Genomic DNA, 12,500 nt, shown 5'->3' on the forward strand with positions numbered 1-12,500 from the left:
AGTGTCTGCTAAATGACTAAAATGTCAAATGTAAAGAATATAAAATCCTCTCATCTCTCCTCTCATCTCCTCCCTCTCTCTCTCTCTTACAGTGACAGACATGTCTTCCCTCTGTATGAGGACCGCTCACCTGTCTCCTAGCAACTACCTCTCCTCTCCTCCTCTCTGCCTCCCCCTCTCTAGGTCGTGAGGGAGCAAGAAAACAAGACGCCGGAAGAATGACGAACTAGTCCTCTTCACTCTACCTCTATCATTTCATTCATTCAGTCATTAATTTATTTATTCAGTCATTAATATATTCATTGATCATTAATAAATTAATTCATCAGTCATTCATTCCAGGACTAGAGGTGAGAAAAGATTCAGATATGTTGTGGCACAGTTTATAGTCCGGAGAGGAGAAGAGGAGCATTTTAGGGCTTTGAAATAAAAAGATCTCAGTTACACACACTACACTGTAACGCCCTGACGTATGGGACTCTTGTATGTTGAGTCAGGGTGTGGAGATCTATGTTATTATTTCTATCTTTACATTCTAGGTATTGTGTTTCTATGTTTGGCCTGGTGTGATTCCCAATCAGAGGCAGCTGTCGCTCGTTGTCTCTGATTGGGGATCATACTTGAGTAGCATGTTTGCAATCATTAGCTGTGGGATCTTGTTCCGTGTATAGGCTTGTATTGTGTTTAGCCTGAGGACTTCACGTTCCGTTGGTTTGTTGTTTTGTTCGTGTGTTTATTTTGATAAATAAACATGTATACATTTCACGCTGCACCTTGGTCTGACCCGTCCTCCAACGTCCGTGACAGAAGATTCCACCAAACACGGACCAAGCAGCATGCCCAGGAGCAAACACCCTGGACACAGGTGGGGAAGATTTGGTCTTGGGAGGAGATATTTGCGGGGAAAGGACCCTGGGCGAAGGTGGAAGCCCAGGCAGGGGAGGAGCAACGGCAACACAGAAGGCGCCGGCCGAGGAGGAAGCCCGAGAGGCAGCCCCAAGAAAAACATTTTGGGGGGCTAAAGGGGTGGTCGGGGATCGAGAGAGAAGAGCCCCGACCACTGTTCCCGGTGGGTTTCCAGGTTGAGTCCCTACGACCATGTGGGAACAGTTTTATACTGAGGAGTCGGAGGATGACGACGACGATGAGTTTCTGTTCCCTAACTCGTGGGGGCTCCCGGAGGAGTCCTCGCTGGAGGAGGATTGCCGAGAGAGAGAGAAGGATTGGATCTGCAGGGTAAGAGAGGAGGCCACCACATTACAGGGGCTGATAGCGAGAATAGAGCGGGAGAGCTCCATTCAAGAGGAGGCACTGCAGGAGGCTCGTAGGGAGAAGGAGGAAGTAGATGCACGGAGAGAGGAGCTGTTCAGGCAACATAAGGAGCGCGGGTTAATTGAGGAACCCATGTATGCGGAGATACGCACTGTATCGCCAGTGCGCATGCACAGCCCAGTGCATTCTGTGCCAGCGCCCCGCACGTGTCGTGCGAAAGTGGGCATCCAGGCAGGACAGGTTGTGCCGGCTCAACGCTCCTGGCCTCCAATGCGCCTTAACGGTCCAGTATATCCTGCGCCAGTCCTACGCACTGTATCGCCAGTGCGCATGCACAGCCCAGTGTGTTCTGTGTCAGCGCCCCGCACGTGCCGTGCGAAAGTGGGCATCCAGCCAGGACGGGTTGTGCCAGCTGTACACTCCAGACCTCCAGTATGCCTCCAAGGTCCAGTATATCCTGCTCCAGTTCTACGCACTGTGTCACCAGTGCACCCCACCAGTCCTGTACGGCCCGTACCTGCTCCTCGCACCAAGCCAGTGGTGCGTGTCGTCAGCCCGGCCCGGCCCGTTCCTGTTCCTCGCACCAAGCCAGTGGTGCGTGTCGCCAGCCCGATACATCCCGTACCTGCTCCCCGCACCAAGCCAGTGGTGTGTGTCGCCAGCCCGGTACAACCCGTACCTGCTCCCCGCACCAAGCCAGTGGTGCGTGTCGCCAGTCCGGCCCGGCCCGTTCCTGCTCCTCGCACCAGACCAGTGATGCGTGTTCCCAGTCCGGCCCGGCCTGTTCCTGTTCCTCGCACCAAGCCAGTGGTGCATGTTTTCAGTCCGGTAAGGCCCGTGCCAATTCCCTGCACCAAGCCAATGGTGCGTGTCGACAGTCCGGCCCGGCCCGTTCCTGCTCCTCGCACCAAGCCAGTGGTGCGTGTTCCTAGTCCAGTCCGGCCCATGCCTGCTCCTCGCACCAGACCAGTGGTGCGTGTGTCCAGTCCGGCACGGCCCGTGCCTGTTCCACCGGTCAGCTGCTCCACTCCGAAGCCAGAGCATTCCGCTCCACCGGTGCCTGATCCAGCTCCGGTCTGTTGCTCCACTCCGAAGCCAGAGCATTCCGCTCCACCGGTGCCTGATCCAGCTCCGGTCGGTTGCTCCACTCCGAAGCCAGAGCATTCCGCTCCACCGGTGCCTGATCCAGCTCCGGTCGGTTGCTACACTCCGGAGCCAGAGCATTCCGCTCCACCGGTGCCCAGTCCAGCTCTGGTCAGCAGTTCCACTCCGGAACCAGAGCAGTCCACTCCACCGGTGCCCAGTCCAGCTCTGGTCAGCAGTTCCACTCCGGAACCAGAGCAGTCCACTCCACCGGGGTCCAGTCCAGCTCCGGTCAGCAGCTCCACTCCGGAGCCAGAGCAGTCCGCTCCACCGGTGCCTAGTCCAGCTCCGGTCAGCGGCTCCAGTCCAGACGTCAGCCCCTCTCCAGGTTCGGGGTCTCCCACACCAGGGCCCAGACAGGGCTTGGTGCATCGCGGGAGGATTGCCGATCCAGGCCCAGACGTCAGCCCCTCTCCAGGTTCGGGGTCTCCCACACCAGGGTCCAGACAGGGCTTGGTGCATCGTGGGAGGAAGGAGAGGGGAAGCAGCGCGCCGAGGTCCAGACCAGACCAGGGGCGCAACGGGGAGGCCGAGAGAATGAGATCGTCACGCCCAGAGCCGGATCCGCACCTTTGGGGGGTACTGTCACGCCCTGACTTATGGGACTCTTGTATGTTGAGTCAGGGTGTGGAGATCTATGTTATTATTTCTATGTTTACATTCTAGGTATTGTGTTTCTATGTTTGGCCGGGTGTGATTCCCAATCAGAGGCAGCTGTCGCTCGTTGTCTCTGATTGGGGATCATACTTAAGTAGCCTGTTTGCAATCATTAGTTGTGGGATCTTGTTCCGTGTATAGGCTTGTATTGTGTTTAGCCTGAGGACTTCACGTTATGTTGGTTTGTTGTTTTGTTCGTGTGTTTATTTTGATAAATAAACATGTATGCATTTCACGCTGCGCCTTGGTCTGACCCGTCCTTCAACGTCCGTGACATACACCTGCCATGCTAGCTGCCTCTCACACACACCCACATGCATGTGCACACACACACACACACACACACTGCATGGCTCTGGGTGCACTACAGAGTCTCCAATGGGATCCCTGAACACACACTCAGCACTGCTGAATCCCCCCTCGTGAGCTCTAAACTCAACACTACATAAACTCTTGGGTTATGCTGAGTTTAGAGCACGAGCTATGGGGAACAATACGTGATTGGCTCAGTGGGTTAGCATGCTGCTGGCAACACCAGGGTTGTGGGTTCCATTCCCTCATTTGTCAACACTAGGGTTGTGGGTTCCATTCCCTCATGTGTCAACACCAGGGTTGTGGGTTCCATTCCCTCACGTGTCAACACCAGGGTTGTGGGTTCCATTCCCTCATGTGTCAACACTAGGGTTGTGGGTTCCATTCCCTCATGTGTCAACACCAGGGTTGTGGGTTCCATTCCCTCATGTGTCAACACTGGGGTTGTGGGTTCCATTCCCTCATGTGTCAACACCAGGGTTGTGGGTTCCATTCCCTCATGTGTCAACACCAGGGTTGTGGGTCATACTACACTTGCACGTTCTCTAAGTCACTTTGGATGAAAGCATCTGCTAAATGTGACTCTACAGGAGAGTTGCCCCCCTAGGCGACTGGTTTGATATGCTTTAGAGGACACAGCACACACAACACACAGACACACACACACCTCAGCCGAGCAGTTGATCCCTTGTGAAGCAAGGACACTCCGTAGGAGGGAGAATACACATACACCACCACATATATGATATGGATGTAAATATAGAAATGATGCATGTTGGATCATGTCATTTTCGGCGACTCCCCCATCTGTGGACTCTAGTCTCCAGGGTAACGGGGCAATAAAGGCCTCGACAACACATCTGCCTCCCTCCGAATCCCCCTCTACCTCACCCCTATAACCTCACAGACACGCAAATAAGCTTTTAGAAAGCCAGAGAGAGAAAGTGAGAGGCAATAGGACAGAGACACAGCTGTCTCACTGCCCACATCTCTCATACTTAGACTCACTTCTTTTCTTATTCTCCCACTCCATCCTGCTCTCTCCCTCTCTTTCATGCTCCCTCTCTCCCTCTCTTACTAGAGTAACTCAGTGAGAGTAAAGAGAGATCTATTCTTATCTTCTTTTCATAGCTCATCTCCTTTATACTCCTGCCATTGCTCTGCTAGAGAGATGTCTATCCTTTAAACTGTTCTCAAATCAGTGATAATGCTCCAGCGGCCTGCTGAGTCTCTGTGTGTCTGAGTCCTTTATCTGTTCCCAGACCTGTGTACGTATGTGTCCTAGCACCATGCTGTGACAGTGGGCTTTGAAAGAAAGTAAGTGGCATGCTCACACAACAATTCACACAGCACCACGCCAGCCAACGAGCCACATGTGGTGTAGCATCAAATCAGACTCCTTGTTACAAATCCAATCCAGGCTACATGCAACACAGCTGCTGATATTGATAAACTGCAATCAAACCAGATTGATCAGGAATTGATCAACATTCTGGTTCCCACGGGTGAGCAGGGAAGAAAACACAAACATGATTATATCAAAGTGTGTGAGTGTGTGTACCCTACCTACCTATAAAGTAGGACAGTATTATAGCCAGCAGGCTGGCTGTAGTGATGGCCGACACGGCAGCACATTTCCAGCTGCAGTACTTAGATGGCTTCTTGAGCTTGAAGGCAGAGCGGGAGAAGGTGTTTCTGGGTAATAGGCGAGGGGGTGGAGAGTAGACCGTCCCAGAGGTCAGAGGGTAACCGGGAGAGGAGCTACTGAAGAGAGGGGTCGTCCCCGACGACGTCTTAAACAGGAAGTGCCTGAAGAGAGAGAGGGAGAGACAGAGGGGAGAGAGAGATAAATAAGGAAAGAGAGATGTTCCTTTTAGTTGGACAGAAATTCTGCACACAGAGGTTCAAAACACACACAGTCAAAACACAAAGAAACCCCAAAGAAGCCAACTAAAGAGAGAGAGGTTGAGAGTGAAGAGAAACAGAAAGATATGAGGCCATAGGTTGAGAGTCAATTGCTCTCAGATGTGAAGGAAATACGCACGCACGCACGCACACACACACACACACACACACACACACACACACACACACACACACACACACACACACACACACACACACACACACACAAACGTCTCACTGGGCACACACTGGTTGAATCAACGTTGTTTCCACAACATTTCAATGAAATTACGTTGAACCAACGTGGAATAGACATTGAATTGACATCTGTGTCTAGGGCTGTGGTGGTCACGACATTTCGTCAGCCGGTGATTGTCAAGCAAATAACTGTCGGTCTCACAGTAATTGACTGGTAATTAACATAAACACATTTAGCATCTCCTGGCATCTACACATAGCCTACAAGCCACTGATGCAGACCTTTGGAACATCTACATTTTAAAAAGTCTAATAAATCCATTTAATATAGCCTACACCTTCACAATACATCCATTATTTATTTTAGACAGGTCTAAAGAAGCATGATATGAAGAAAATGTAGTCTATTTCAGAAGAACCGAATAGCATACACTGAGTTGTCGTTATGTTAGGTCCTGATCTGGCTATGCCATATGGCTGTGGGCCACACTAGTTCATTTAGCAGACAATATTTGCTTAGAATTCCATGGCATTAATTTATAGTTTGAAGAATATAATTAAACAAAGCTGAATAAAATAGAAAGGATATTTTCTCCAAATGATTTGAGGCAGTGCGCACATGCGGCTATTCTGTGTTGAGCGGTTAACAAAGAAATAGGTATTACTATATGCTTAATTTAGAGTTATTCATGTAACTTTAGTTGTTCTTCTAATGTTGGGCTGTATGTTTAGATTTTTAATACATTGTAAGGCTGCATGATGTGACTCTAAAAACCTTTTTTACGCAATGTGGCTGACGAAACAGATCAGAACGTTTAGCTTAAAATGTTGATGAACTATTAGGCTATTTCTTTACATTATAAGCGCAGAAATGCGCACACAGCAGTAGGCTATAAGCGCAAATGTTCCAGTAGCGGAAAACCCCATTATCAAAAGTGACCACAAATGCAATTATGCATGCAATGCTTTTATTATAAAGGTGCATTTCTATGGTGAAAGTTATCATCCCCAAACTTGAAACTCACACGCTGCTTATGTATGCCAGTTAGGCTCTACACCCCTTGTGAAGCGGATTAATGTGCTTAATTTTAAGAAGTTATTTGACACTTTAGTTGTGATACAAACCTTATCAAAACATGTAGGCCTATGGGCTAGGCTACATGTGTCACGCCCTGACTCAGGGGACGCTTATATGTTGAGTCAGGGTGTGTATATTCCTTGTTGTGCTTTTTCTATGTGTGCTATTCTATGTTTGTATTTCTATGTTGGCCAGGTGTGGTTCCCAATCAGAGGCAGCTGTCGCTCGTTGTCTCTGATTGGGGATCATACTTAGGCAGCCAGTTTTCCTGCCTGTGTTGTGGGATCTTGTTTGTGTTCCGTGTAAGGTATGTTGTGTGTGCTACCTTGGACTTCACGTTTCGTTTCGTTTGTTGTTTTGTCATTGTGTTTATTTGGTTTAATAAACATGTACGTATATCACGCTGCGCCTTGGTCTGACCCGTCATTCAACGAACGTGACAACATGAGGTGTGCGACTATGATTCAAAAACAAAAAGGCATTGTTTCTTATGCTGGGCATCATTCACAAGTGATAATATATCATTCACAAGAGATTGTCTAATATTGTCCCCCATCAGACTATTCTTGATTTAATCTTGTCTTTACATATACTAAATAATAAACGTGTGAAATTTGTTTTGATTTAGAATGGACCATTATCATGCACCTGTCTCGAAACAGGGGCAGGGGAAAAAATACAATAGCGAATGGAGGATGCTTTTCCAGTGGTTCATTTTCATGCCAGCCAGGAAAGCTGTACTCCTGTTGTTAATATAAGCAATGTGCTTCATATTTGGAAAGTTGAGATATAAATATAGTAGGCCTAGCCTATAGAAAGCTGATGGGATCCTCCTCTTTTTAGTAGAGGCCATCACTCTGTTTTCTTGCGCAATTGCATAGCCTATAGAAATGTTGCGAAACATGAGCTCATGGGCTCTCATGAAGTGTTTGATTCGATTTTCGAAAAACATTTGCATTGTTGTCAGAGTGATTAGAGGGACGATAGAGTGCTGAGTACCAGGCAGTTAGCAAGTTTGGTAGGCTACTAATGACCAGCAGCAGCATTGGAGAAGCCTAATTACCGTGACTAAACGGTCACATGGAATTTGACTGCCTTCATGACTCGTGACCGCCAACAGCCCTAGTCCTAACACCACACATACACAGCCCTAGGTCTGCCTTTACCCGATTCCACCTTTAATTAAACTTTAATGATACCTTTCCATTGCCTTATTTTCTACATCCTTGGTCTGATTAGAGATCCTATTCTGACTGTTCCAACTCAAGGTCTCTCTAAGCCTACCCCTGCCCTCTTTCTCCACCCTCGCTCTCTCTTTCTCTGTCATCCGTCAGAGCTAAGGGAGCGGATCAGAGAAGGATTTTACACATCATCCACCACTCATACTCTCCATTATCCTCTGCTAGCACCACACCTGCTGTTCATCTAGAATATCCTCCTCCTCTTCTCTGCTCTACCTCTCCTCTTCTCTGCTCTACCTCTCCTCTTCTCTGCTCTACCTCTCCTCTCCTCTTCTCTGCTCTACCTCTCCTCTTCTCTGCTCTACCTCTCCTCTTCTCTTCTCTACCTTTCCTCTTCTCTGCTCTACCTCTCCTCTTCTCTGCTCTACCTCTCCTCTCCTCTTCTCTGCTCTACCTTTCCTCTCCTCTTCTCTGCTCTACCTTTCCTCTCCTCTTCTCTGCTCTACCTTTCCTCTCCTCTTCTCTGCTCTACCTCTCCTCTTCTCTTCTCTTCTCTGCTCTACCTCTCCTCTTCTCTGCTCTACCTCTCCTCTCCTCTTCTCTGCTCTACCTCTCCTCTCCTCTTCTCTGCTCTACCTCTCCTCTCCTCTCCTCTTCTCTGCTCTACCTCTCCTCTTCTCTTCTCTTCTCTGCTCTACCTTTCCTCTCCTCTCCTCTCCTCTGCTCTACCTCTCCTCTTCTCTGCTCTACCTCTCCTCTCCTCTTCTCTGCTCTACCTCTCCTCTTCTCTGCTCTACCTCTCCTCTTCTCTTCTCTACCTTTCCTCTTCTCTGCTCTACCTCTCCTCTTCTCTGCTCTACCTCTCCTCTTCTCTGCTCTACCTTTCCTCTCCTCTTCTCTGCTCTACCTTTCCTCTCCTCTTCTCTGCTCTACCTTTCCTCTCCTCTTCTCTGCTCTACCTCTCCTCTTCTCTTCTCTTCTCTGCTCTACCTCTCCTCCTCTTCTCTGCTCTACCTCTCCTCTCCTCTTCTCTGCTCTACCTCTCCTCTCCTCTTCTCTGCTCTACCTCTCCTCTTCTCTTCTCTTCTCTGCTCTACCTTTCCTCTCCTCTCCTCTTCTCTGCTCTACCTCTCCTCTTCTCTGCTCTACCTCTCCTCTTCTTTGCTCTACCTCTCCTCTCCTCTTCTCTGCTCTACCTCTCCTCTCCTCTTCTCTGCTCTACCTCTCCTCTTCTCTTCTCTTCTCTGCTCTACCTTTCCTCTCCTCTCCTCTTCTCTGCTCTACCTCTTTTCTTCTCTGCTCTACCTCTCCTCTTCTCTGCTCTACCTCTCCTCTTCTCTTCTCTTCTCTTCTCTTCTCTGCTCTACCTTTCCTCTCCTCTCCTCTTCTCTGCTCTACCTCTCCTCTTCTCTGCTCTACCTCTCCTCTTCTTTGCTCTACCTCTCCTCTTCTCTGCTCTACCTTTCCTCTTCTATTCTCTGCTCTACCTATCCTCTTCTCTGCTCTACCTCTCCTCTTCTCTGCTCTACCTCTCCTCTCCTCTTCTCTGCTCTACCTTTCCGTTCCTCTTCTCTGCTCTACCTCTCCTCTCCTCTTCTCTGCTCTACCTCTCCTCTTCTCTTCTCTGCTCTACCTTTCCTCTTCTCTGCTCTACCTCTCCTCTCCTCTGCTCTACCTCTCCTCTCCTCTTCTCTGCTCTACCTCTTTTCTTCTCTGCTCTACCTCTCCTCTTTTCTGCTCTACCTCTCCTCTTCTCTTCTCTGCTCTACCTTTCCTCTTCTCTGCTCTACCTCTCCTCTTCTCTGCTCTACCTTTCCTCTTCTCTGCTCTACCTCTCCTCTTCTCTGCTCTACCTCTCCTCTCCTCTTCTCTGCTCTACCTCTCCTCTTCTTTGCTCTACCTCTCCTCTTCTCTGCTCTACCTTTCCTCTTCTCTTCTCTGCTCTACCTTTCCTCTTCTCTGCTCTACCTCTCCTCTTCTCTGCTCTACCTCTCCTCTCCTCTTCTCTGCTCTACCTTTCCTTTCCTCTTCTCTGCTCTACCTCTCCTCTCCTCTCCTCTTCTCTGCTCTACCTCTCCTCTTCTCTTCTCTGCTCTACCTTTCCTCTTCTCTGCTCTACCTCTCCTCTTCTCTGCTCTACCTCTCCTCTCCTCTTCTCTGCTCTACCTCTTTTCTTCTCTGCTCTACCTCTCCTCTTCTCTGCTCTACCTCTCCTCTTCTCTTCTCTGCTCTACCTCTCCTCTCCTCTCCTCTGCTCTACCTCTCCTCTCCTCTTCTCTGCTCTACCTCTCCTCTTCTCTGCTCTACCTTTCCTTTCCTCTTCTCTGCTCTACCTCTCCTCTCCTCTTTTCCTCATCTCCCCTTTCCTTCTCTACATCTGTTTCACTAGATCGTCCTCCTCTCCTCCTCTCCTCCTCCTCCTCCCATCCCAAAACCTTGAACACACACACACACACACACACACACACACAATTACTTTTGCTACAGTCCCCCAGGTGGTCTGACAGAACAAAGACTTTGTGTTTGTGTGACAGATGAGACAGTGAGGGGTCAACACACTGCTGCAGGGCTGACTGCAGGGTGTGTGTGTGTGTGTGTGTGGGGGGGGTAATTGAGCAGGTGATGTATGCTCTGTAGGAAGGCTGAGTTAGGGATCACTGGTAAGCTCTCATCCACCTTCAATCATTCTATCGTTCTATAGTTCTATTGTTCTATCGTTCTATCGCTCTATCGTTCTATCGTTCTATCGTTCTGTCGTTCTATCGTTCTATCATTCTATCACTCTATCGTTCTATCGTTCTATCGTTCTATCACTCTATCATTCTATCGTTCTATCGTTCTATCGGTCAATCGTTCTATCGTTCTATCGTTCTATCGTTCTATCGTTCTATCACTCTATCATTCTATCGTTCTATCGCTCTATCGTTCTATCGTTCTTGATCTATCATTCTCCCTCTCTTTTAATTTCATCCTCTATGTTCGGCAGATTGGTGCCACCCAGACTTTAGAGTTCCATTCCTCTCTATCTCCCTCTTCATCCTCCCTGCTCTCTCTCCCTCTTCATCCTTCCTGCTCTCTCTCCCTCTTCATCATCCATGCTCTCTTTCCCTCTTCATCCTCCCTGCTCTCTTTCCCTCTTCATCCTCCCTGCTCTCTCTCCCTCTTCATCCTCCCTGCTCTCTCTCCCTCTTCATCCTCCCTGCTCTCTCTCCCGCTTCATCCTCCCTGCTCTCTCTCCCGCTTCATCCTCCCTGCTCTCTCTCCCTCTTCATCCTCCCTGCTCTCTCTCCCTCTTCATCCTCCCTGCTCTCTTTCCCTCTTCATCCTCCTTGCTCTCTCTCCCTCTTCATTCTCCCTGCTCTCTCTCCCTCTTCATCCTCCCTGCTCTCTCTCCCTCTTCATCCTCCCTGCGCTCTCTCCCTCTTCATCATCCCTGATCTCTCTCCCTCTTCATCCTCCCTGCTCTCTCTCCCTCTTCATCCTCCCTGCTCTCTCTCCCGCTTCATCCTCCCTGCTCTCTCTCCCGCTTCATCCTCCCTGCTCTCTCTCCCGCTTCATCCTCCCTGCTCTCTCTCCCGCTTCATCCTCCCTGCTCTCTCTCCCTATTCATCCTCCCTGCTCTCTCTCCCTCTTCATCCTCCCTGCTCTCTCTCCCTCTTCATCCTCCCTGCTCTCTCTTCCGCTTCATCCTCCCTGCTCTCTTTCCCTCTTCATCCTCCCTGCTCTCTTTCCCTCTTCATCCTCCATGCTCTCTCTCCCTCTTCATCCTCCCTGCTCTCTTTCCCTCTTCATCCTCCCTGCTCTCTTTCCCTATTCATCCTCCCTGCTCTCTCTCCCTCTTCATCCTCCCTGCTCTCTTTCCCTCTTCATCCTCCCTGCTCTCTCTCCCTCTTCATCCTTCCTGCTCTCTCTCCCTCTTCATCCTCCCTGCTCTCTCTCCCTCTTCATCCTCCCTGCTCTCTCTTCCTCTTCATCCTCCCTGCTCTCTTTCCCTCTTCATCCTCCCTGCTCTCTCTCCCTCTTCATCCTCCCTGCTCTTTCTCCCTCTTCATCATCCCTGCTCTCTCTCCCTCTTCATCCTCCCTGCTCTCTCTCCCTCTTCATCCTCCCTGCTCTCTCTCCCTCTTCATCCTCCCTGCTCTCTTTCCCTCTTCATCCTCCCTGCTCTCTCTCCCTCTTCATCCTCCCTGCTCTCTCTTCCGCTTCATCCTCCCTGCTCTCTTTCCCTCTTCATCCTCCCTGCTCTCTTTCCCTCTTCATCCTCCATGCTCTCTCTCCCTCTTCATCCTCCCTGCTCTCTTTCCCTCTTCATCCTCCCTGCTCTCTTTCCCTATTCATCCTCCCTGCTCTCTCTCCCTCTTCATCCTCCCTGCTCTCTCTCCCTCTTCATCCTCCCTGCTCTCTTTCCCTCTTCATCCTCCCTGCTCTCTCTCCCTCTTCATCCTCCCTGCTCTTTCTCCCTCTTCATCATCCCTGCTCTCTCTCCCTCTTCATCCTCCCTGCTCTCTCTCCCTCTTCATCCTCCCTGCTCTCTCTCCCTCTTCATCCTCCCTGCTCTCTTTCCCTCTTCATCCTCCCTGCTCTCTTTCCCTCTTCATCATCCCTGCTCTCTTTCCCTATTCATCCTCCCTGCTCTCTCTCCCTCTTCATCATCCCTGCCCTCTTTCCCTCTTCATCCTCCCTGCTCTCTCTCCCTCTTCATCATCCCTGCTCTCTTTCCCTATTCATCCTCCCTGCTCTCTCTCCCTCTTCAT

General features: G+C 49.9%; 1 protein-coding gene across 1 annotated transcript in view; it reads right to left on the reverse strand.

Moving 5' to 3' along the window:
• Window positions 1–12,500, reverse strand: part of LOC121557170 (teneurin-2-like) — a 156,632-nt gene that overhangs the window by 21,763 nt on the left and 122,369 nt on the right. The window contains exon 3 of the mRNA XM_045212572.1: window positions 4,955–5,193. Within this exon, the coding sequence (XP_045068507.1) occupies window positions 4,955–5,193 (239 nt within the window). The remainder of the gene's footprint in view (window positions 1–4,954; window positions 5,194–12,500) is intronic.

The sequence above is a fragment of the Coregonus clupeaformis genome, unplaced genomic scaffold, assembly GCF_020615455.1.
Source record: "Coregonus clupeaformis isolate EN_2021a unplaced genomic scaffold, ASM2061545v1 scaf0026, whole genome shotgun sequence".
Lineage (NCBI taxonomy): Eukaryota > Metazoa > Chordata > Actinopteri > Salmoniformes > Salmonidae > Coregonus > Coregonus clupeaformis.